The sequence below is a fragment of the Lepus europaeus genome, chromosome 23 (genome assembly GCF_033115175.1).
Source record: "Lepus europaeus isolate LE1 chromosome 23, mLepTim1.pri, whole genome shotgun sequence".
NCBI lineage: Eukaryota > Metazoa > Chordata > Mammalia > Lagomorpha > Leporidae > Lepus > Lepus europaeus.
In genome coordinates, this window is record NC_084849.1 from 15825123 (window position 1) to 15848979 (window position 23857).

At 53.8% G+C, this 23857-nt stretch overlaps 3 protein-coding genes across 6 annotated transcripts in view; all 3 read right to left on the reverse strand.

Moving 5' to 3' along the window:
• GCN1 (GCN1 activator of EIF2AK4) overlaps positions 1-8576 on the reverse strand; it is a 72575-nt gene extending 63999 nt beyond the window's left edge. The window contains exons 1-3 of the mRNA XM_062182408.1: positions 8531-8576; positions 2775-2877; positions 440-503 (exon numbers count right to left, since the gene is read on the reverse strand). Coding sequence (XP_062038392.1) covers positions 440-503; positions 2775-2877; positions 8531-8548 — 185 coding nt within the window. The 5' untranslated portion in view covers positions 8549-8576. The remainder of the gene's footprint in view (positions 1-439; positions 504-2774; positions 2878-8530) is intronic.
• Positions 8577-10309: 1733 nt separating this feature from the next.
• RPLP0 (ribosomal protein lateral stalk subunit P0) lies at positions 10310-13627 on the reverse strand. Its single transcript, XM_062182407.1, has 8 exons — positions 13569-13627; positions 13241-13342; positions 12346-12521; positions 12173-12260; positions 11941-12087; positions 11642-11827; positions 10797-10937; positions 10310-10535 (listed from the first exon to the last, which is right to left on the reverse strand). The coding sequence occupies exons 2-8, from the start codon at positions 13292-13294 to the stop codon at positions 10371-10373; spliced, it is 957 nt and encodes a 318-aa protein (XP_062038391.1). The 5' UTR covers positions 13295-13342; positions 13569-13627; the 3' UTR covers positions 10310-10370.
• A 3668-nt stretch (positions 13628-17295) lies between these two features.
• Positions 17296-23857, reverse strand: part of PXN (paxillin) — a 51395-nt gene continuing 44833 nt past the window's right edge. For 2 of the 4 annotated variants that reach the window (XM_062182805.1, XM_062182804.1), the window contains 2 exons: positions 23114-23380; positions 21591-21934 (listed from right to left, as the gene is read on the reverse strand). In XM_062182805.1, the coding sequence (XP_062038789.1) occupies positions 21752-21934; positions 23114-23380 (450 nt within the window). In that variant the 3' untranslated portion in view covers positions 21591-21751. The other 2 variants (XM_062182806.1, XM_062182803.1) reach the window with 2 other exon arrangements.

A 23857-nucleotide genomic window follows, 5' to 3' on the forward strand; every position in this document is an offset into this window, starting at 1 on the left:
TCTCAGGAAAACTGACTGCACTGTGGCTCACAGATGATGGATGGGATTAAGAAATGCCTAGATAAATCCATCTCCTCCCTAAGTCCTGAAAGCAGCTGATAAGGGTAAGTGAGCCACTGAGTATAACAGCAGCACCTGCATTTATGGAGCATTTACAAGGGCCACAAACTAGGCCACGTGCTTTTACAAACATGACTGATGACAGCATATACATACTGAGCACTCAGGATGCACAGGCACTGTTCTGGGTCCTTAGACTTATTAACAGCCAAGTGTGAGGTAGATAACAGAGGAAACTGAGGCACAGAGTAGTTTGCCCAGGATTCAATAGGTAGGATGTGGAGCCAGGCAATCTGGCTTCAATGCCTGGGCTCTAACTACGACCTTTATCACTTCTCTACGAAGTGCTCCAGACTCTGGGCCAGTGACTGGGACTCACCTGTATCGATGCAGAGTCAAGCAGAACAATTTGCAGAGCCCTTTCACGGCTCCCTCTGGCAGATCTGAAACCAAAGATCACAGAGAGTGATCAACAGAAATAACTTGCAGGGGCAGGAATTGTGGCATTGTGGGTTACTATGACTTGGGATGCCCACAAGTCCCACCTCCACTTCCAATCCAGCTTCTAATCAATACGACTGAGAAGCAGAAGATGGCTCAAGTAGTTGAGTCTCTGCCACCCCCGTGGAAACCTGGGTAGAGTTCTTGGCTTCAGCCTGACCCAGTCCTAGCAGTTGTGGGCATTTAGAGAGTACATCAGTGAACAGATGATCTCTTTCTGTCACTCTCAACTAAATACAAATGAATAACGGGGGGAAAAAACTTGGTGAGAATCTGCTTGAGCCAGGCACTATGCCAGATATGATCTTGGCCCACTGGACGTGCCTCATATATCTGAGATAGAATCCCCAAGAGGAAAAGGCAATGACAAAATATGATTGTGAGAACATGCCTGGTACAGAAAAGGTTCAGGTGGACATCTGTTAAGTGAAAGAAACAGGCAACACAAGCCCAGCTGGGCCTTTGCAGACCGACTGCCTCCAGGATTAGACAGCTTTGAGGAAGTCCTCAACTCCTTAGCCTGGCTAGGAACATCTCACCCAACCTTTGATTAATGCACTTGGATATCTGCTACCCTACAAAAATGTGGCCAGAATAACCAGGACTGTACAACAGCCCTTCCTTAGACTCAGACAGGTAGAAAATTGAGAAGTAAGGATTTTAAGGAGGTAATTAACTTTCCACTATCAACTTGAACAACATAGGTTACTAAGCACTTCACAAATGCAATTCACCCTGAATGTAGAATCAGAGAACTAAAGAGTAAAATCATTCTCAAAAGGTTCTGAGTAGTTCAGAAACTTCACCCATAGAAGTCAAACTCCATATTTCATAAAATGGGCAGGAAGCAGATTAGAAGTCGCAACTTACTCGCCAGAATTAACCATTATGGTTCAGCAGGTGTGCACAGCTGGCACCTTGTCACTTAACTAGAACCCTGCTGACAAAGTGGCCAGAAAGGTCTCTGAGGAAACCACAAAAATCGTAATAAAGGTTTCTTAGAGGGGGCTGGCGTTGTGGCATAGCAGGTGAAGCCGCCACATGCAGTGCCGGCATCCTATACCGGCACCGATTCATGTCCCAGCTGCTGCACTTCCGATCCAGCTCTCTGCTACGGCCTGGGAAAGCAGTGGAGGATGGCCCAAGTCCTTGGGCCCCTGCACACATGTAAGAGACCCAGAAGAAGCTCCAGGCTCCTGGCTTCAGATCGGCACAGATGGCCACAGCAGCTGGACTGGGCTGATCCAAAGCCAAGAGCCTCTTCTGGGTCTCCCACATGGGTGCAGGGGCCCAAGCACTTGGTCCATCTTCCACTGCTTTCCCAGGACATAAGCAGAGAGCTGGATCAGAAAAACAGCCGAGACACAAATTGGTACCCACGTGGGATGCCATCACCACAGGCAGAGGCTTAACCCATTATGCTACAACTCCAGCTCCCGTTGGTATCTTTTAGAAATATCTCCAAACACGGGGTCAGTGTTGTGGCACAACAGGTTAACACACTGCCTGCGAGGCTGGCACTCTGGCACAGTAGGTTAACGCCCTGGTCTGAAGCGCTGGCATCCCATGTGGGTCTGGTTAGAGGCCCAGCTGCTCTGCTTCCGATCCGGCTCTCTGCTGTGGTCTGGGAAAGCAGTGGAGGATGGTCTGGGTCCTTGGTCCCCTGCACCCACGTGGGAGACCTCGAGGAGGCTCCTGGCTTCGGATCGCTCATATGAGCGCCCATATGAGCACTGTTTTGAGTCTCAGCTGCTCTACTTCTGATCCATCTCCCTGCTAATACACATGAGGAAGCAGAATATGGCCCTGGTATTTGGGCCCCTGTGCCCACTTGGGAGACTCGGATGAAGCTCCTGATTCCTCACTTCAGCCCAGCCCAGACCAAGCCACTGCAGCCACTTCAGGAATGAACAAGCAGATGGAAGATCTCTCTGTCTTCTCTTCTCTTCTCTATCTGTAACTCTACCTTTCAAACAAATAAAATTAACCTTTAAAAAAATAAAAGTATCTCCAAACAAAATAGTTAAACTGTAAAAAAAAAAAAAAAAAAAAAAAGCTTTGGTACCTGATTAACCTGGATACTCTCCACTAATGTCTCAATGCTCACTGTAACAAGCAAATACAAAAGGCAGAGGGTGTGCAGGGAGGGGAAGGGAGGCCATGGTTCTGAAGAGAGAATTCAATTTCCTTTGAAATGGATGGAGAGCAGGTACCTTTCCCAGAAACACACTTCCCCAGTTCACCAAGGATTTCTCTCCGTTCCTTCACGCTGGCTGTTGTCACTTTCCCAGCAAACCGCTTTAGTGTCTCAGAAACCTGTGAAGATCAAGTCCACAGAGAAATTCACACCAGTCAGACTACAGAACAATGAGAGTGCGTGTACATGTGTGGGGGCACACATCAGGGAGTGGACGGGTGCAGAATTCTGTGAACGTCTCCAGTGCAGGGTTTCTCAAGCGCCGACATTTTGAATCATATAAATCTTTGTTATACAAGGCTAATTTTGTACATACTGAGGTTTTTAGCAGCATCCCTGAGTTCTACTCACCATAAATGCCAGCAGCAGCTCACCTCCCTCCCTCCCCAGTTTTGACAACCAAAACTGTCTCCAGACATTGTCAAATGTCTTGTGGGGGGCATCCCAGTGAATTACCACTCTAACCCAACCAGTCAATGTCTTATTTGAATGTGAACAAAAAGAGGGAGAGCAAAAGGCAAAAACTTTGGGATAGAAAATATCCTTTCAGAACTAATCAAAATCTAGTGAGAGCCTATTATATGACCAACGTGTTCCCTTGGTCTTCACCTTAACCTTCCCCCATAGCAATGTCAGCATCTGCTAAGTTATTAGTAGAACATAAGCACATTGGCTAAAAGGGGAAAGGTTAAGAGACTGGATCCCAGCCCTGCTTCTGGATCCCAGCCCTGCTTCTTACTGGTTGTGGAAGTTCCCCGTCATCTTCTGTCTCTTCATCCACACAAAGCAGGTAATAGCACCTACTTCCTGTGACTATTACAGAGATCAAATGAGATGGTGTGTGAGAGAATTCCCTCTCATCCCAAGCCCAAGTCAGCTGCTACCAACAACAAGCAGGCAAGGGAGACATCAGTAATCCCATTTTATAGGTGAAGGAACCACCCCCAGGAGGCGAAGTCACTGCTCAGAGTGGAGCTGACTGCCACAGCACCTGCATTTTTGAAACTAAACCCGAAACCAAATAGCTCTATAAACTGATGCTAGGAAGTCCTTAGCTTTCAACAGCAGTTACTATAGCTACAGTCCCCTGCACTGGGATGTTAGCACAAAACCCAAGGAGAGGGGCAGTTTTTAATGCTCCTGAGCAACACTCTACAAGCCACAAAGTGGGCAGGCTGTGGATTCCTGAGCAGTAGAGCAGAGCTAACTAAGATTCCTGTAACTAACACACAGTGTCATCCTCTTTTTCTTCTGGGATGTTCCGCAGCCTGGCCTTATTAGCAGCATGAGAGTCAAAAGTAGAGGCAGGCATTGTGGTGCAGCAGGTTAGGCCACCACATGGGATGCCCACTTCCCATACTAGAGTACCAGTTTGTGTCCTGATTCCTCTGCTTTCAATCCAACTGCCTGCTAATGGGTAAGGCCCAAGTACTTGGATTTTTGCCATTTACATGAGACACCAAGATGGAGTTCCTGGCTCCTGGCTTTGGCCTGGCTCAGTCCTGGCTGTGCAAGCACTTGGGGTGTGAACCAGCAGATGAAGATATGTGTCTTTCCCTATTACTCTTCATTTCAAATAAATCAATCTCCCAAAAAAAAAAAAAATGCAGACAGAAATAAAATATTTTGAGTTTTTCTTTTGTCCTTAAAACCAAGCAATAATTATACTGCCAATGAATAAACTAATGTCCAAAACGCTGTCTTCTACACACATGATTTAACATTAAAATTTTTACTTATTTGAAAGAATTAGAGAGAGAGAGAAGCAGAGAGAAAGAGACCTTCCACCTGCAGGTTCATTCCCCAGAAGGCCACAATAGTCAGTGCGAGGTCAAGCCAAAGCCAAGAACCAGGAGCTTCTTATCGGTCTCCCATACAGGTGGCAGGGGCCCAAACACTTGGGCTATCTTACCCGACCACCAACAGAGAGACAGATCAAAAAGGGAGCAGCTAGGACACAGAACAGCTGGGACATGAACCAGTACTCAGATGGGATGCCACATTGCAGGCAGCAGCTTTACTCACCACACTACAACGCCAGCTCCAAAATGCCTTTTTGTTTTTACAGCCATAGGTACACATAAGTAAAGAGTTTTAGGAGGTTTTCTATAAAAACCAGTCTTTTGTCCTCACTTTCCAAAGGCAACCTCTTAGGTTGACTCTGGCTATGCTGACAGTCATCTCTGCAGCTCCAAATATGGAGGTAACCTGTCTGTGCCAGCACTTCTTGCATTTGCAGTATTATTGCCTTTCTACCATAGCGCTTTCCTTCTCCAACCTCCCCATATACCCTCCCCATGTACCCAGTACAATCCCGTTTTATGAGTCAGCTCAGTAGTTTACATTGTAAGTAACACTGAACATACATTTAAAAAACTATGTTTCCTATCCTGCCCAGCTTTTTCCGTTACCCTGAAGTAGTAATTACCTCTTCCCATTTCATCTAGCCTTGCCTCATTTTGTGTATTCTTAATTGAATTCCCAACTTTCTGCCACTTGTCTGAACCTCAATACATTCAGGCAAATCAGGTATCCATCAAATCCCACCTTCCTGGAAAAGTTTCTTCCAGGGTCTCCTGAACTGCCCCAAGTACGCTGCTGTGGATTCGTGCATTCCACCACACAAGTTGGCAGGTTATCCCCCAAAGCTGAAGTGCAGTTTATCACCCTGAAAATGAGTTTAGGAGATGCACGTCCTCCATTTTGCGAAGTCCCTCCAAGTCTGAAAATATTCTAGCTTTGCACTTCATTTCAGTTTGTCTAGATGCAGAATTCTAGTTGAAGTAATTTTCCTATAAATTATTGAAAGAAGAGCCGGCGCTGTGGCGTAATGGGTGAAGCCGCCGTCTACAGTGCCAGCATCCCATATGGACGCTGGTTTGAGTCCTGGTTGCTCCACTTCCAATCCAGTTCTCTGCTATGGCCTGAGAAAGCAGCAGAAGATTGCCCAAGTGCTTGGGCCCCTGCACCCGCGTGGGAGACCTGGAAGAAGCTCCTGGCTTTGGATCAATGCAGCTCCGGCTGTTGTGGCCAATTAGGGAGTGAACCAGCAGTTGGAAGACCTCTCTTTCTCTGCCTCTCCTTCTCTCTCTCTGAAACTCTTTCAAATAAACAAATAAATTTTAAAAATATATATTGAAGACATTTCTCTATTGAGTTCTAGCATCAAATTTGTTAAGTTCAAGGCCATTCTGACTTTTGATGCTTTGTATGAGACCTGGTTTGTCCCCCTGGAGGCTTCTAGGGTCTTCTGTGTCCCAGGTTCTAAAATTTCATGTTAATTTTTCTTTGCTTCAAGTTTATTTGTAGCCATTGTACTGAGTACTTTAAGCCTGGAGACAAATTCTTCAGGTGGGGAAAAGTTTCTTAAATTATTTTGATGATTTCCTGGGACCTGGTGCTTTGTCAGTGCTCCTGGTACAGTCTTCCTCAGCTTTACAGTTTCCAGAGAGAAAACCTCAAGTCTTGTGCCCGAGTGGAAGAAGACAGCTTGGAATCTGACTGTCTGAACTGGGCTTTCAACCAATCTTCCTTAATTGATCCCTTCCCCACCTACCATTCACATTCATTTCGAGTCTAGCTGACCGATAACATCTATTTCTTTTTTTTTTTTTTTTTTGACAGGCAGAGTGGATAGTGAGAGGGAGAGACAGAGAGAAAGGTCTTCCTTTTTGCCGTTGGTTCACCCTCCAATGGCCGCTGCGGCTGGCTCATTGCGCTGATCCAAAGCCAGGAGCCAGGAGCTTCTCCTGGTCTCCCATGCGGGTGCAGGGCCCAAGGACTTGGACCATCCTCCACTGCCTTCCCGGGCCATAGCAGAGAGCTGGCCTGGAAGAGGGGCAACCGGGATAGAATCTGGTGCCTGACAGGGACTAGAACCTGGTGTGCCGGCACCGCAAGACGGAGGATTAGCCTGTTAAGCCACGGCACCGGCCAATAACATCTATTTCCATCTTTCAGAGATTCCGTGATATAAATCAGGTTGGCTCTCATGTTGCCTAACTACTGGTTTAGGATTCATTTCCCTTAGGTGCTAAATCCTTTATCACACATCATCACTTTCCAGCTTGCAAAAGTCTGCTGCTGGGGCTGGCGTGTGGCACAGTGGGTAAAGCCACCACCTGTGACACGGGCATCCCATATGGGCACTGGTTCAAGTCTGAGCTGTTCCACTTCCAATCCAGCTTTCTGCTAATGTGCCTGGGGAAAGCAGCAGAAGATGGCCCAAGGGCTTGGACTGCTGCACTGTGTGGGAGACACAGATGAAGCTCCTGGCTCCTAGCTTTGGCCTGGCTCAGCCCTGGCTGTTGCAGTCATATGAGGAGTGAACCAGCAGATGGAAGACCCATCTCTCCCTCCCTCTCTGTAACTCATTCAACAGGCAAAAGTCTGCTACTGTTGCGACTTCCCATTCTCCCAGTCCCTGTGCTGTTACTGCTTTAGACAGGAGACAACAAAAATGGATACAAGAAGGAACACAATCCACCCTCTACCTAGGATCCCCACCTAGCAATTCGACATATAATGCTACGGTTCCTTGGCTCCAGGCTCATTTGAGACCCTGTCAAAGCAAAACTGAGGAAGCAGGCACGAAGCTCCTTCAGAAGAATCACTGCTCCAGCAGCCATGGCCAGGGCCGCTTTCTGAGCTGACGGAGACGTTCTATACTGCCCGACGCTGCGGCTGCTAGCCACATGCGGGACCCACTGCACTGAAAAGCAGCTAACGCAACTATAGGCCTGGCTGGCGTTTAACTAACCCAAGCGGCCATGTGGCTAGTAACTACATCGCCACGTGGCTGGTGGCCACCATACTGGACGCTACAGCTCTCGAGGAGAGCACCTTTTACGACTGAATATTCACGTTCAACAGTCCTTCTAGAAACATCCAACAGACTGAAAAGCTCTCCTTTCTAGGATATAGTACAACACAACTTTAACCAGCAGCCTCTTGCCCAAGAAATTCCGGCTACACGCCTTCTCAGTGTTCTGATTAAGTGGTCACTCTGCGGTCCTCCGGCCTACAAGGAATTCATTTCATCACCCTGGAGACCCGAGCAAGCCCAGTTCTCCTGGACAGACTTTTTGCTTCCCCCCCATAATATGGTCTTTTCCATATTCAAAACACCAGGCTGAGGTGGAGGAAGATTTTCCCCAGGTGTCAAGGCTCCTCCCGGGTGAGGCCAGTCCTCCTATCTCACCGTGGACCGACTAGTGACAACCAGCATACACAGGGTCCTGCTTTACCTCACTGGGTCTTCCCAGCGAACCCGGAAGAGAGGCAGCACTTTAACCCCACTGTACAGATGGAAAGGCTGAGACTCGGGGGGTTAAGTCGAAGAGCGGGGACCCGAACCACGAACGACAGTGCTACGACCCGCACACAGAAACTGCCCGAGAGCCGCTGGCGGAATACAAAGTTCACAGAAGATCCGGCGTTGGCCCGGGGCTCACTGCGGAGGGCTCTGGAGACACGGAGAGGAGTCTCCCAAAGACGAACTCGTGCCACTGCGGGGTCGCGGAGAGCCCCGTCCGGCTCCAGCTGCCCAAACCGAGGCCGCAGCCCCGCACTCCTCCAGCCCGGCGGCGGTCAGCGCGGCCGAGCCGGGCCGGGCGTCGTGAGGGGCGGGTCCGAGGGAGCCGAGCCCGGGGAGTGCCCTCCGCGCCCGCCACCCTCCGCACCCCCGGGCCGAACGGCGAGGACCCTCTGACCCGACGGCCGCCCTCCGCGCCCTGTCGCCGCCCGCCTTGGCCCCACGGCCGGCCGCCTCACCTGCGTGTCGGCCGCCATCCTGCCGGCGCTGACTCCGGAACCGCTTCCGGAGCGCTTCCGGGTCACGGCGGGGCCCACGCGGCAGGGCGAGGCCGGGAGCCCGCTGGGTCCGAGCGGGGGCCTGGCGCCCCCGGGCGGGATGGCGGCCGCTGCAAGCGCCGCGTGGAGTCGGGCGGACGGGGTGCGGGCCTGGGAAGATCGGGGCCTCCCTTCCAGCCCGGGGCCCCAGGCATGCCGACCTCGTGGGAGACGAGGCTCTGGGGGTTTGTAACGCGGCAAAACCGCCTTGCCAGACCCGAGCCACTTGGACCAGCAGCTCCAGGCCGGATACTCCGCCGTAGGCCTTTGCCGAGTGAACAGTCGTTAGAGAACGTGTTTAGTAAGTGCCCTTCCCGGATGGCAGGAACTGAACCAAGTGTCCTCGAGGGGTCCGCGGCGGGCTTGGAGAGGGCTGGGCGACAGGGCACATGTGGCATCGGGGTGGGGTCAGGAGCCGAAGCACTAGCCCGCCTGTTTAAATGCTGGGCGCGCCAGGATGCACGTTAAAGCCAAGGCTGAGCGGGCAGCACCTCCTGCCCCAAGGCGGGGTTTGCACTGTTTTCTGTGTGCTGATGTGGCCCCTCTGTAGACTAGAGGGAGGTACCCAGTGCAGACGCAGCGGCTTTCAAACTTGCCGAACCTGGTTACAGCAGACACACACGCACACAGCTCCAGGCGAACTGGAAGCTTCAGGATGCCTGTCCTTTCAACAACTGGCTGTAGCCAGCCTGAACTCAACCTGCCCTGTACGGCTAGCTTGGCACTCACTGAGCAGCCACCTCACCCTATTCAGAGGCAGCCTGACTAGTGGAAACCAGCTTTGTAGTGTACGACAATATTCTGTAATTCCCCATGACCTGTGGTCTGATTTCCCAGTCGCTACCCAGACAACACATCCAAAGAAACTAAATGGAAAGTCATAATTCCTGAGCTTTCAATTGCACACCATTTTCAGCATGGTGAGTTACCCAACTGTAGTGCTACCATGATACTTGTGCTCCAACAACTGGTCATGCTAACAGTTTTAGTGTTACTTAACTGCTCTTGTATAAGCTCCAATATTTAAGATACTGTTATTTCCTGCTTGGGAGGGGATGGTCTTGGGCTGTAACTCATGCAGGTTAAGTTAGGGCAGGCGTTTGCTGTGTGGGCCACCCACCATCTCTTACCAAGAGTGCCTAGTTCCAATCCACCTGGGAGGAAAGGAACTGCCCAAGTAGAGGCCTCTGGCTGCAACCTGGCCCAGCCCTAGTTCCTGCAGGAATTTGGAGTGAACCAGCGGATGGAAGATCTATTACTCTTCCAAATAAATGTATCTTTAAAAAAAAAAAAAAGGTACAGCAGCTCAAACATTGAGATGCTCCACATCTGCTCCCTGCTAATGCCTGTGGGAAAGCAGCGGGATGGCCCAAGGGCTTGGGGCCTGTACCCATGTGGGAGACCCAGCAGCAGCTCTGGGCTCCTGGCTTCAGCCTGCCACAGCTCTGGCTCTTGCAGCAATTCGGGGAGTGACCCAGATGGGAGATTTCTAACTCTGCATTTGAAATAAATTTTATAAGATAAAATTAAAAAGGGAGTGGGCGGGGGAGACCACTGCACACTCGCAAGCTGGGTCTAGGAAAGTATAGGACTAGAAGGGAAGTAGCTTCATTCGGAGACAGCACCCAAATACAAAGCCCTAGCTTTACCAGGGCTGTAAGATCCAGCACACAGCGCTATAAGCCTCAAGATGAAGGGAACTTTAAGAGAAGTAAGCCTTTATTTCCTTGTTTCGCAAATAAAGCTGGCTGCTTTGCAGTGATCAGTCGAAGAGACCAAATCCCATATCTTCGTCCGACTCTTCCGACTCTTCCTTGGCCTCCACCTTGGCTGGGGCTGCGGCGGCAGCAGCAGGGGCAGCAGCGCTGGCCGCGGCCACAGGGGCAGCAGCCACAAATGCAGATGGATCAGCCAGGAAGGCCTTGACCTGCAGGGAAGACGTCGGTGGTCAAAATGGTCATCCACAGGGCTCCAGCCATTACCCAAGTCAGTGAACCCCCCCTGCCAGCAGGACACCTCCCCCAACCCCTCCCCACTGGATCTTATTTCTGAAGTGCCCTGTTTCCCAGCCTCTTAACTCTGTTAAAAAACCTATCCACTGTGTAAAATATGATCATAAAAACACTAACTTGGCGGGCTACCCCTTATCAGCCTGCTGCCAGGCCCACTGTGTCCTGGCAGAACCTACCTTTTCAGCAAGTGGGAAGGTGTACTCAGTCTCCACAGACAAAGCCAGGACACGCTTGTACCCATTGATGATGGAATGGGGCACCGACGCCACGGTCGGATAGCCAATCTGCAGACACACACTGGCAACGTTGCGCACACCCTGTGGGGGAAGATGGCGTTTTTGATGAGCTGCCCTGGGGAGGGTGGGAGGAGAAATAACTCACAGCAGACAACTGCTAGGCCAGCAGCTCCTTCCAAGGACGCATTCCCTCACACCAAATGCTGCCAGCGGGGCCTCTCCCTCACGCCACACCTGAGCGTTCTCAGCTATGACACCATTTACTTTAAAAGCCACCATTATTTGTGGAAAACATAGCCACTGAGTTTCCTGAGAGAAAACTTTTAAATTACTTCATTATGAATTTCATCCACCAATGAGACTTCCAAAAAAGTTAACAGAAGCAAACAGTATATAGAATTGATTTTTTGTCCAAAAATTAAATCAATTTCCTATCAACGTTACTCAGTGAAACCTTCATAAGGTGACATCTGGCAAGGTGGACTCAGAAAAAAAGCAGAATCAGTCCCTCCAGGGAAGGAGACTTGACAGTGTCACCATGATGGTGCTCAGAATCTCCTCTTTATAACTGGCCCCAGAACTAACCCTTCCGGGGCCCAGCACTGCTCTCAGGCTTCACACTAATTCATTAGGTCAGTCTCCTACTGTCAGCGTGTTTCACAACTGCAAAGGGAAGTCGATGAAGGGACTCTGGAAACAACTCTCTAAGCAGCACAGGCAGGACTTGGCGTCTGCCACTGGTCACACCCTCAGCCAGTCATGCGAGCAGGGGCTGGATCGGGCACCTCCAGGAAGCGTGAGTGCAGGGTTTCCTCCGTGATGTCCAGCACTTCAGGGTTGTAGATGCTGCCATTGTCAAACACCTGCTGGATGACCAGCCCAAACGAGAAGGGCGAGATGTTCAGCATGTTCAGCAGCGTGGCTTCGCTGGCTCCCACTTTGTCTCCAGTCTTTATCAGCTGCACATCGCTCTGCAGAACAAGGTAACAGTCAGTGACACTCTACCACCTGGACACAAAGGCCCACGGCCTCCGAGAGAAGCCCGCATTGGCCAGGCTGGCACTGGCAAACCAGGTCCACTCACCAGGATTTCAATGGTGCCCCTGGAGATTTTAGTGGTGATGCCCAAAGCCTGGAAAAAGGAGGTCTTCTCGGGCCCCAGACCAGTGTTCTGAGCTGGCACAGTGACCTCACAGGGCGCAATGGCACCAGCACGGGCAGCAGCCGGCACCTGGGCAAAGATACGAACGGTGAGCACAGCTTCTCCACTGACAACCTGACCGTTTTCCTTACAGAGCCAGCCTGACCCCCTCTACCTTATTGGCCAGCAGCATAGCCCTGATCTCAGTGAGGTCCTCCTTGGTGAACACAAAGCCCACATTTCCCCGGATGTGAGGCAGCAGCCTGTGGAGAGAGAAGCTCATGGCACACAGAGCCCCTCTGGCCCCATGCTGCAGGGACCGGGGCGCCGGGCAGGGAGCTGACTGACTTCTCCAGGGCAGGGTTGTTTTCCAGATGCCCCCGGATGGCCTTGCGCATCATGGTGTTCTTGCCCATCAGCACCACAGCCTTCCCCCGGAGCGACATGCGGATCTGCTGCATCTGCTTGGAGCCCACATTGTCTGCGCCCACGATGAAGCATTTTGGGTAATCATCCAGAAGTTGCTACAAAAACAAGGCAGAGACAAAGTTTAGCAGGAAGAGAGGAGGAGGGGCAGAGTCAGGAGAAACCACTTTACTCCCTCTCTGCCGTTTAGACCACTGGGACAGACCCCCCCCACACTGGATCGTACCCCTGCGAGATGCTGTTATGACTGAACGAAGGGAAATCGTAACTCTACACTCAGAAAAATGTTAATTTTTTACTTTTCGATTTCCCCTATTTTGAGGCTCAGCTCCAATTCACTACTTTTAAATGACCCAAAGCACGGGCTACGTTTACAACACACATTCAGCAAGCACAGCAAGACATCTGGGTTACTGTACGACTCTTGTGTGCTGTGTCTGGAACAACACACGACAGAGCGAATGCAATGCAGACGAAGCTCTGGGCCGCAGCCAGGTGCCCGAAGAGCAGCACCCAAAGCTGCTGATGACAGGTCCCGAAGAGGCAGCAACCTGCCTCCTCACAGTGAGTCACTCCTTGCCCCAGACGCTTCCAACGGGAGACCAAAGCTGCAGAAGCATCGCGTGCAATACCTTGGGAGCCCGACAGACCCGAGGGAGGAGCAGCCGCCTGAACCTGCTCCTCTGCAACAGGTCCAGCTGTTAGGATCAAGCGAGGTTGGCCCCGAGGCCGCCCGCGTCGGCAACTGGCATGGGGCAGGCACCCGATCACCCCTCCTGGAGCCTAAGGCCCCAGCTGCCGCGCCCCCCTAACTTACGATGATCTTAAGGAAGTAGTTGGACTTCCAGGTCGCCCTGTCTTCCCTGGGCATCACGACGGTGCGTCAGGGATTGCCACGTGGGGTTTAAAGACGATGTCCCTGAGGGGAAAGAGGGCGCTCAGTCCCGGTGTCCCCGACAGGCGTCACCCGTCCAGGGCCCAGCGCGGCCCAGGCCACGAGCGAGCTCCCGTCCGCCAGGGCTGAGGCCGCCGCCCAGCTCCGAGGCGAGCCACGACAGGACCCCTGCGGTCCGCCCTCCCCAACCCCCAAAATTTCCCTAAAACTCTAGTTTTTTCCGCCCTCGATATCCACGGCCCGCACGAACCTCTCACGAGGACGCCCGGCAAGAGAAGGGCCGCGCGCCGGCGTGCGCTTTTTATATGCGGTCGAAGCGGCCAATCAGAAGCCGCGGACAGCGCCCCTGCCTATTGGACGCCGCCGCCAGCGGCCCGGCACAGCCGGGCTGATGTAGGCAGCCATTGGTTGATATTGCTGCCACTCCAACCAAGAGGAAGCCGCCTTTGAGGTGAGTATAGCTAAGAAAGGCGCCTGCCTGGGTTGGAGGCGCCTTCCTGCGGATGCTGCCCCCTGTCGGGCTGGGGCGGACTTCGTGTGGGAGGGAGCTAGAGCCGACCCGGCCACCTCAGCCACGTACGACGTGGAGCTAAGGAATAACCGCGCCCGCCTTGAAAACTGCGCGGCCTCTCGTCTCCTGCGGTGTGTTGATCCCGTGAGACCCAAGTCGGAGCGTTTCCTTGTGTGCTCAAAACTCGCGGGCTCCCCGATTCCAGAAACCCGGAGTAAACGGGAACAGCTGAAATAAGGACACCCTCTGCTCCCCGCTGCACGCCACGGTCTCACCTCCCGCCTTCCTAACGCATTCCTTCCAGCCAGACGGTGCCCTTTGCTGCTTTTCCAGGGCTTTCGCATGGACCGCTTGTTCCCTCCCCCGGCAGCCTTCTCGCTTGACGGAGTTGAAGTTTCCAGTGAGTTTATCTGCGCCGCATGTGGTGAACATGCTGTTGGCTGCATGGGCCCCACGTTCAATTTCTCTAAACTTTCGTCTAACAAAGTTAGTCTAAGGGTGGAGGCCAAATATTCCTGTCCTGAGTCTTGTTTTGTACCTCTTTGGAGATATTCATGAAGCCAGCTTTTTGTAAAAAAATAAAATTTAATTTAAAAATTAAAAAATAAAAATGATTTATTTATTTGAAAGTCAGAGTTAGGAGAGGCGGAGAGAGAGGTTTTCCATCTGTTGGTTCACTCCCCAATTGGCCACAATGGCTGGAGCTGGGCTGATCTGAAGCCAGGAGCCAGAAGCTTCTTCCGGGTCTCCCTCGCGGGTGCAGGGACCCAAGGACTTGGGCCATCTTCTACTGCTTTTCCCAGCACAGAGCTGGATCAGAAGTGTAACAGCTGGGTCTCGAACTGGCGACCACATGGGAAGCTGGCACTTCAGGCCAGGGTGTTAAGCGACTATGCCACAGCGCCAGCCCCAATGAAGCCAGCTTCTTAAGTCATGGTTAGCAAGACTTATTCCCAAACCTGTCAAAACCACCCTCGGGGGTGCCAGCGTTGCATAGCAGGTTAAGCTGCTGCCACCTGCGATGCTGGCATCCCATATCCGAGTGCCAGTTCAAGACCCAGCTGCTCTGCTTCCTGTCCAGCTCCATACAAGATGGCCTGAGTGCTTGGGTCCCTAACTGGACGGAGTTCCAGCCTCCTGGCTTTGGCCTGCCCCTGGCCCAGGCTGCGCCCATATGGGGAGTAAACCTGCCTCTCTCTCTCTCTCTCAATATATATATATATATTTTTGAGATTTATTTATTTCAAAGGCAGCGTTAGAGAGGACAGAGAGAGATATTTTCCATCTACTGGTTCACCCCCCAAATGGCTGCAACTGCTAGAGCCAGGAGCCAGAAACTTCATCAGGGTCTCCCACGTGGATGCAGGGGCCCAAGTGCTTGGGCCATCCTCTGCTGCTTTCCCAGGCACATGAACAGGGAGCTGGATCTTTAAAAATTCACCCTAGAATGGCGGGTGCCGCGGCTCAATAGGCTATTCCTCCACCTGCAGCGCTGACACATGGGGTTCTAGTCCTGGTCGGGGCGCCAGATTCTGTCCCAGTTGCTTCTCTCCGAGGCCAGCTCTCTGCTGTGGCCCGGGAGTGCAGTGGAGGATGGCCCAAGTGCTTGGGCCCTGCACCCACATGGGAGACCAGGAGGAAGCACCTGGCTCCTGCCATCGAACCAGCGCGGCGGCCATTGGAGGGTGAACCAACGGCAAAGGAAGACCTTTCTCTCTGTCTCTCTCTCTCTCTCACTGTCCACTCTGCCTGTCAAAAAAAAAAAAAAAATTCACCCTAGGAGCTTTGTAAATAAACTATGAATTTCCAGGCCCTACTCCAGCCCTTCTGGTTCAGAATCTACAGGAATGGGACTCGTAAATCTGTATTTTGTTCTAAAGGCTCCTCCTGCCCTGAAAACCGCTGGAGTCCGTTACTGCTGAGATCCTGTTCTAGTAACGGTGGATTACTGCACGCTCAGCACGGTGCAAAGTACTCTGGCACATTCCCCAACGTTCATTTCTGTACCTCTGAGGAGGTACAGTATCACTGTTCCTGTCTTATCCATGGAAAAATTCAGAGAGAGGTTGAATGATTTGCCCAGTTCTCACCCAGTAGATACTGGTTTCAGAAATGCAATCTAGGATTACAGGATCCCTTCCAAACTCTATCTCCTTCTAGAAGTGCTTCTCCAAGTATATAGATATTCACACTGTTCCTTTCCAAGGACATCCTGGCTTTGATGAGACAAGTAACATCGCTAATGGTAACACCAATGTAACAGATGTTATCTGAAAATGACACAGATACATATTCAGTGACATGGGAAAATATCCACAGAACACAGTGGTGTGAAAAAGCACATTTACAAGTGTAGCATAAACAAATTGAATCCAGGGGCCACCGCTGTGGTATAGCGGGTAAAGCTGCCACCTGCAGTGCCAGCATCCCATATGGGCACCAGTTCGAGACCTGGCTGTTACACTTCCGATACAGCTCTCTGCCGTGGCCTGGGAAAGCAGCAACAGATGGCCCAAGACCTTGGGCCCCTGCACCCACGCGGGAGACCCGGAAGAAGCTCCTGGCTCCTGGCTTTGGATCAGCCCAGCACATGATCGGGGAGCTGGATCTTTAAAAATTCACCCTAGGATGGCGGGTGACTGCCATTTGGGGAGTGAATAGCCATTGCAGCCTTTCGGGGAGTGAACCAGCAGATGGAAGGCTTTCTTTCTCTTTCTCTCTGTAATTCTGCCTTTCAAATGAATAAATAAATCTTAAAAAAAAAAACCTCTAGGAGGAAGGATTAAAAAAATTGAATCCAACATAGACTTAACCAAGTCCTTATCTTTGGTTGAGTCAAAGGTCGTTTTCACTTCTAAGCTCACTGTGGAGTGGAGAGGCCAGGGTTCAGATTCCCACTCAACGTGCTCCTCTTGCGGAGCCTTCCAGAGAGAGGAAACATCAAGTCCCGGCTTGATGTGGGACACAGCCAGCTCCAGGGGCTTTGAATCTGACAATATAGCAAAGGGGAGGCACGCAAATACGGACATGACCACCAGGAGGCAGTAGAGACCCACCCCAACTGTGAGTCCGCACCTTCCACTCGCCAGCAGCTCCCGTCGAGGGTCCTCCAGCCTGGTCCTGGCTCTGCTCTCGCACAGCAGACTGCCCGTGCAGTCTCGGGAATTCTTTCCCTCAGACAGCTGGTCACCCGCAGGTCTAGGTAAAGATGCCCTCAGGGAACCCAGTGAAAGCACCTATGGGTGGGGCCTGCTCCTAGCAGGGCCCTATAACTGCTCCTCAGCCTCCTGTCACCATCTTCCCAGGAGACAGCAAAACTCTCACAGGGGCCAGGAAAGACCTGTGACATCCCCAGGGCTTCTGGCTTCAGATAAGGGAACTTCGATTTTACCGGCAATCTGGTGGTCCTTGGGTCTGGGGAGGGTTTGGTCTCTGCTGGGACCCCAAGAAATGGCACTTACACAGGTTGAAAATAATGGCAAACTTTATTGGCATACATCACAATAATTGAAATGGGAAAAGCCAGATTAGAGGTTTACACAGGATAAAAAGATTGAAGTCGAATCATCAGGTAACCATTGACTTGGGGGACAGAGCGCAGAAGCCCCTCTCGGGAAGGGCCCAGGGCGGGTCACTGTAAACAGAGCGTAAGGCCCGTGGGTGGAAGTGGAGACAGGCGACCTTTGGGGGAACCAAGCTCACCTCCCCACACCTCGGCCACAAAGGAGGCAGTGTCTCCCGAGACCCCTATGCACTCAGCCTCTGCTCGAGACTCATGGTTCGGTCTGCATCTTCCCCACTGTAGACCCTCTTTGCTTTGACCAAGAAGCCTGGGCCTGGCTGCTCCTGCTCAGCTGTGGGAAGGACAGCTCTGGGGGCTTTCTGAGCCTCCAGTGGGGTCTTTTCCCTCTGCCCCAAATCCCATCAGGCCCCCGTGCAACAACCTGGGACCACCTCCTCAGACCGACCGCCTGAGAGCCGGCCTCACCTGTAAAAGGGGAGAAACCCCTACCCAGACTCCAGGGAGGGCAGGACGTTTGAGGAAGAAAAGCCCCAGTGGAACCAAGACCCAAGAGAGCCGTGTGATCTTTAAAGTCAAAATCAGACTCCAGCTCTGCTGAGGACGCACAAGAGCCCAGAGGCGGTGAGGGGGCCGGGAAGGACTGCTGGGGGTTCTCCTTGCGGCCACAGCGTCCATTGGGGAGCGGATGCTCCTCGCGGCTTACTCGCACAGGGAGCAGCCCACCAGGGTGCTCCCCCAGGAATAGGACAGATGAGGTTCAAAAGTTCAGGTCCCAAAGGGCCAGGCACCCTGAGGCCAGCTCTAGCGAAGAGCTCACTGACCCGGGCAGTTAAAGAAAGGGTTTCAAAATACAGCAGTTTATAAAACAGTCCTGGTGAGCTGTGAAGGCAAAGAAGGGGAGGTGCAGAGCTGCTCCCAAGTTCACCTGCTTGTGCTAAGAAAAAATAAAATACAAACTGCTTCCCCACCCCAAGCCCTCAGTACAAAGCAAACTCCCAATCCAGAGCCCCGGCGCCGACGGGCCCAGTGGCGGTGGACAAGGGGGAGACTACAAAAGGGAACATCTTTAAAATCTCTTCAAAATCATTTTGTATAGAGAAGTAAAAGCAACTCGGGAGATTAAGAATTCAAACCTCAGTGTAGAAATCTATCAAAGTCGGCAGATACAGTGTCCAGGACTGGCGGTGCTCCCACCTCACGCCGGCCGTCCCAGGACAGAGGGAGTGGCTATAAAATGTTATTATTGCTGGACAGGCCTTTCTCAGTAGGACCAGAGCAGTTACAAAAGGGCACAGGGAGGTGGGGGGCGGTCACCCCGGCCTGGGGAGACGGAAGGGCAGGAAGGACATGAGGAACCTCCCGTGGCTCCGTGGGCGCTTCCAGCCCTGGAGGGATGAATCGATGCTGGCATTGTCTGGAGAGAGCTGGGGATCCCCCAACACTCTCACCAGGATAGTCAGGTTGGGGTGAGGGGCAGACAAGGATAGAGATGCCCCATCTGACCTTGCCTGCCACCCCCTGCCCCAACTCCACTACCAAAATACAAGTAAGAGATGGCTCCAGTGTGGGGTGCTGGCCTAGCCAGGCCGGCCCATGGGGACGGCATGTGGTGTAGGAGGGGCCCCCAACCTCCACCTCCGGGAGGGGTGCAGGGCGGGCGCCTGGGGAGCTCCACAGGAGGAGGAAGGAGGCCCAGAGGTTCCGGCAGGGGCGAGGAGAGGCAGGCAGGCGCCCTCCTGGCTCTTCCCATCCTGCCCCAGTGAGGATGAGCGTTCCAGTTCCAGTCGTTCGCCCCCACCCCGGGCGAGGTCTCTGGGTCACAGTAGCCGTCGGGGATGCTGGCTGGGGGGCGGTGGCGAGGCGGGCCTAGCAGAAGAGCTTGAGGAAGCAGTTCTGACAGTAGGGCTTGTCGTTCTGCTCCTTGAAGGTGCCCTTGTTGAGCTGCTTGAGGCAGAAGGCACAGACGAAGTGCTCGGGGTGGAACTTCTTGGCCATGGCGGTGATGCAGCGGCCCGTGATGGGCTTCTGGCAGCCGGAGCACAGCGAGCCGCGCCGCTCGTGGTAGTGCACCTCGCAGTACGGCTGCCCGTCGTGCTCGAAGAAGCTGCCGTTGACAAACGGGGTGAAGCACTCCTGCCGGGCAGAAGACAGGGGCGGGGGCTCAGGGGCTGTCCATCCTGGCTGGGGCCCTGGCCGGCAGCACAGGGGCAAGAGACAGTCCTGGCTGTCCCACTCGCAGTGACTCCCACTTGCTAATCAGCCCCTGGGTGCCGAGTGCTGTGCTATGTGCTCACTTAGTTCTTCCAACACAGACGACAACTGAGGCATACCAGTCAGGCTGCTCTGGGTCACCCGGCTCCTGAACTGCACAGCCTGGGCTCACATGTGAGTCTGACTTCTGGGCACCTACCCAGGTGGCTGTGAAAGTGCTCCTGGAATCCCTGACACTAAAAACAAGGGTCTGTACTCAGCTCCCGCGGCTAGATTTGCACTTGGAGATTTGCATCCATGTTTAGGACTAAAAAGTTCTGAGAAGTCCCGCACAGAACAGCGTTTCCCCAGCGTACCCGGTCCAGAGAGCCCGCTGCAGAGTCTGTGGGCTTCACTGCCCACCAAGATGCACTTTGCAAACTGCCTGCTTCTGTTGAGTCTGCCCAATACCTACACTGTCTCACGCAACTCTCACACTCAGGCCCAGGCCCTCGGCACTGGACTACCACAGATGACTTGTCTGCCTGGCTCCTAGTTTGTCCCAGCATCAGTACAAGCCCTGCTCAGAACCTGCTGGACTTGGGGAGCGTACCTCCTGCTGGTCACCCCTCGGGGGCCTCCACACTGGACGCAAAGAACACCACAAGGGAGATGCTTCTCCCGCACTGACTGCTCCAGCCCTCCCCCAACCCAGACGCAGAGGGGGCTCCTTACCCGGCACACAAAGCACTCAGGGTGCCACAGGGTGTTGAGGGCCGAGATGTAGTTCTCCAGGATGGCCCGGGCGCAGCCGCCGCACTTGGGCGCGAACATGTCGAAGTAATCCTTCCGGCAGTAGGCCTTGCCGTCTTTCTCGTGGAACCCTGAGCAAAGAGTTTAGGGGCAGAGTGAGGGCCTCCAACCTCAGCAGGGCCTCCCAGCCCGCCCCCAGGAGCTTGAGTCAGCCCACTGGTCAGTACCTTCAGGACCAAAGAAAGCTCCACACTGGGCACAGAAGAAGTGCTCAGGGTGCCACGTCCGGTCAAGGGCTGTCACCACTTTCTGTGAAAGCAAAGTGTGGGGTCACGGCCAAGACTCACAGGCAGGCTGTCCTCCCCACCCCTCCCCAGGCCCACAGCCAAGGAAAGAGAAAAGCACTCTCAAGACCAGGGCCTCCCCCAACAGCTGTGCACATCATGAAACCCTCAGATCCACTGGAGGATACAACACGCCAGACTCTCGCCTTCACTCTCACATGGGGTCGAGAGCATAGGTTTCATGTGACTCCAGTTTTCTAAGGGAAGGAACATGGGCTCAGAGAGGCTGGCACTTCCCTAACGTCACACAGCAGGAGGGTGAGACAGCCAGCATTTGACTCCATCTGTCTGTGGACCGGGCCCTGACTCCCAACCCACTGTTTCCCAGCAGTGAGACTTCGGCATGGGACATGACCGCTTCAAGCCTCCCAAGGCAGCACCTGCACCCTCCAAGAGCTACCGCGCAGGTGGAAGAGCCAGTGTGGGAGCAGGGCCTGCACTACGGATGCCACCGCTGTCCCCGGGCGCTGCAGGCAGGCACTCACATCCAGGATGGGCCCGTTGCAGTAGTAGCAGCGTGGGGAGAAGAGGTTGTGATAGTCCTTTTCACAGTAGGGCTGTCCATCCCGCTCAAAGAAGTTCCGGGATCCGATCTCCTCCTGGCAGTGAGTGCAGACGAAGTGCTCGGGGTGCCACGTCTTCCCCATGGCGGTCACGACCTGAGGAGGAAGGTGGAAGGTGGCTCAGGGCTGTGGCCTGCCACGCAGCCCGCCACCCAGAGGGGCAAAAGTCCCCGGCCCACGCCCACTCCCTCCTCTTTCCCCGTCATCACCTGCCCGGCAATAGGCTTCTTGCAGGCCCCGCAGACCCCTTTGGCGACTGTGGCAACGCCCAGCTTGTTCAAGTCGGACTGCAGGCTCCCCAGCATGCTGTCCAGCTGGCTCCCGGGCTTTGGGGGCCCCCCAGGGGGTGAGCTGCTCCCCGTCTTTCCCTGGGCCATGAACTGTGGAGACAGGGACAGGTCAGTACTTCTGAAGCTTGGGGTAACACATTTCGTGTACCAGATGAGTGACTATAGCAAACAGGACTTGACTCTGGGGGCCTGGAGAGCCTTCCTTTAAAGCGGGAATGACATTGGCAGGGCATCCTAATGGTTGGGGGGCTCCCAGAAGTCAAAGGGCTGATGGCACCAGGCTGCACCATCCAGGGGAATACAACAAGGAGAAAACTAAGTGCCCAGCCCTGTCACTGACCCCTCCCTCGTCTTGCCCTTCCGGACTGCTCTGCCGGCCGTTCGGAGGCCAACTGGCCGCCCAGCACAGCTCTCCGTCCACTCTTTGTTCCAGGCCTTGGATCTTAGATAGGGGAGGAGATAAGAAGAAATTTAATTAAACAGGAAAGAACAGGACCTTGTCACTGGGCTGTTGCACACGAGGGGATTTAGGATGGGTAAGATGTTTCCCCCACTGGCAGAACTAAAATCAGGAGGAAAGATCTCGAGTGAAACAGCCGAGAGAGAGACAGACAGACAGACAGACCGACCGACCGACCGACCCAGGGCGAGATGACGTCAGGGAGGGAGGTGAAGCCCACCGCAGGCCTGGGACCCCCAGAAGGGGAGGGGAGTGGAGTCAGTAAAGTCAGCAGGTACTGGGCTGCCAGGGGAGAGCGTGAGTTTCTGATTTCCTTTCTGGGAGCCTCTCAGATGACAGCCTGACGCAGGTCCCAGACAGTGGGGGAAGGGCAGGCAGAGGGGAGGCCCCACTAAAGCAAGGGGGCAGCTGGATTCCCAAGGGCTGGGGCCTGGACATCAGATTCAATGCGGTCCAGGGTCAAGTCCTAAGGGACTCTGGCTACTGCATCAGGGCTGTGGGCTCAGAGACAATGTCTCTGTGTGTGTTTCTGTGTGTGTATTGAGTGGGGGCATGGCCCAGGCATCAGGACAAGGGAAAAACAGGTACACCTGGAGCTGGGGACCCCGGGAGGCCTGCCTGCATCGGGGGGAAGAGCGGGTCCTCATCGGTCTGGCAGCCCACGGACCTCACACTGTGAGGTGCAGGAGTGGGGGGGCTGGGGCCCTGCACATCGCCCTGGGGCTCTGCCCTTGCACTCTGGACCCCAGGAGAACCATAGGTACAGGCGGAGAGCCCCGGAGGGGAAGGAGGAGGCAGGCTGGGCAGGGGAGAAGAGCTGCAGGCCGAGGTGTCTTGGTGATGCTGGTACAAAGGGACAGAAGGAGGAGAAGCCAGGACAGAGGTGGTTCTTCTCAGGGGGATGGGAGAGCCGGGAGGGAAGACAACCTAGGAAGGAGAAAGAAGGGAGAGATGAGGAAGAGGGAAGCAGCTCGGCGAGCGCAGGGGGCAGAAAGGTGATGTCCCCAGGCTCTCCCTGGCCCTTCCCACTCTCGCACCACCATACAAGGCCGCATGATGCAGGAGCCCGGCCTAGCCACCCCCAGTCTCCCTTCCAGCCAGCACTGGGGCTGGGGAACGCTGCCGCCCCAGCCTGGTCTAGCCCTCAGCATCTCTGGCTACCTTCTCTACAAGCTGCCCCCCAGCCTGCCTCCCGCGCGGCTGCACGGTGATGACGATGCCCTCAGTCAGCCAGTCCTGGGCGGGGGCCCCTGCTGCCTCCTCTGCCTCCGGCTGGATGCCCAGCCGACCCTGCAGCTCTGCGATGAGACGCTCCTGGGATGGGGTCCTGCTCAGGGTCGCGGGGTCCAGCCGGCGGCGAGGGGAAGGCTCCCGGGACATGGGGTGTGCGTGGCCTGTCTCCCGGCTCCTCCTGATCACAGAACGGATCTGGGGGGGGAGGGAAGCTGTCACAGTCCCACTCTGAGATTGGGCACAGTGCTGCTCAGCCCACACTCAGGCACCAAGGGAGAAGGGCAAGGAAGAGCCAAGCTGAGCGGGTGGAGGCAGAGAGCGGCCAAACTGGCCCAGGAGCTCAGGCTACAAGAGATACCTCTGGCCCGGCATTCATCGCCAAGTCAGCCCCCAGCCCCAGGAAACTTAACTCCCAGGGGCCTCAGCTTCTGCATCTGTAAAATGGGGTAACAGTTATCTTCTTGGCTTTCCTCACAAGGTGATTCCAAGAATTACCACAGAGGATAATAAGTGGGTGTTCTAGACAGGACAACAGAATTCTTCCTTGCTTGTATTATAACCTACTTGTTCATAGTGTTTTTTTCTTTTCTGTTGTTTTGCTTACGTTAACGGCATAAAGTTTTGACCAAGCAAAAACCAAGCAATAACATCAGATGTGGCTTACTGAGGAGC

Coding starts and splice junctions, on each gene's coding strand:
- RPLP0 (XM_062182407.1), bottom strand. CDS start 13,294: ATGCCCAGGGAAGACAGGGCGACCTGGAAGTCCAACTACTTCCTTAAG. Junction 12,088..12,172: donor CTATGCTGCTGGCCAATAAG/GTAGAGGGGGTC, acceptor ATCTTTGCCCAG/GTGCCGGCTGCTGCCCGTGC. Junction 11,828..11,940: donor GGGGCACCATTGAAATCCTG/GTGAGTGGACCT, acceptor CTTGTTCTGCAG/AGCGATGTGCAGCTGATAAA.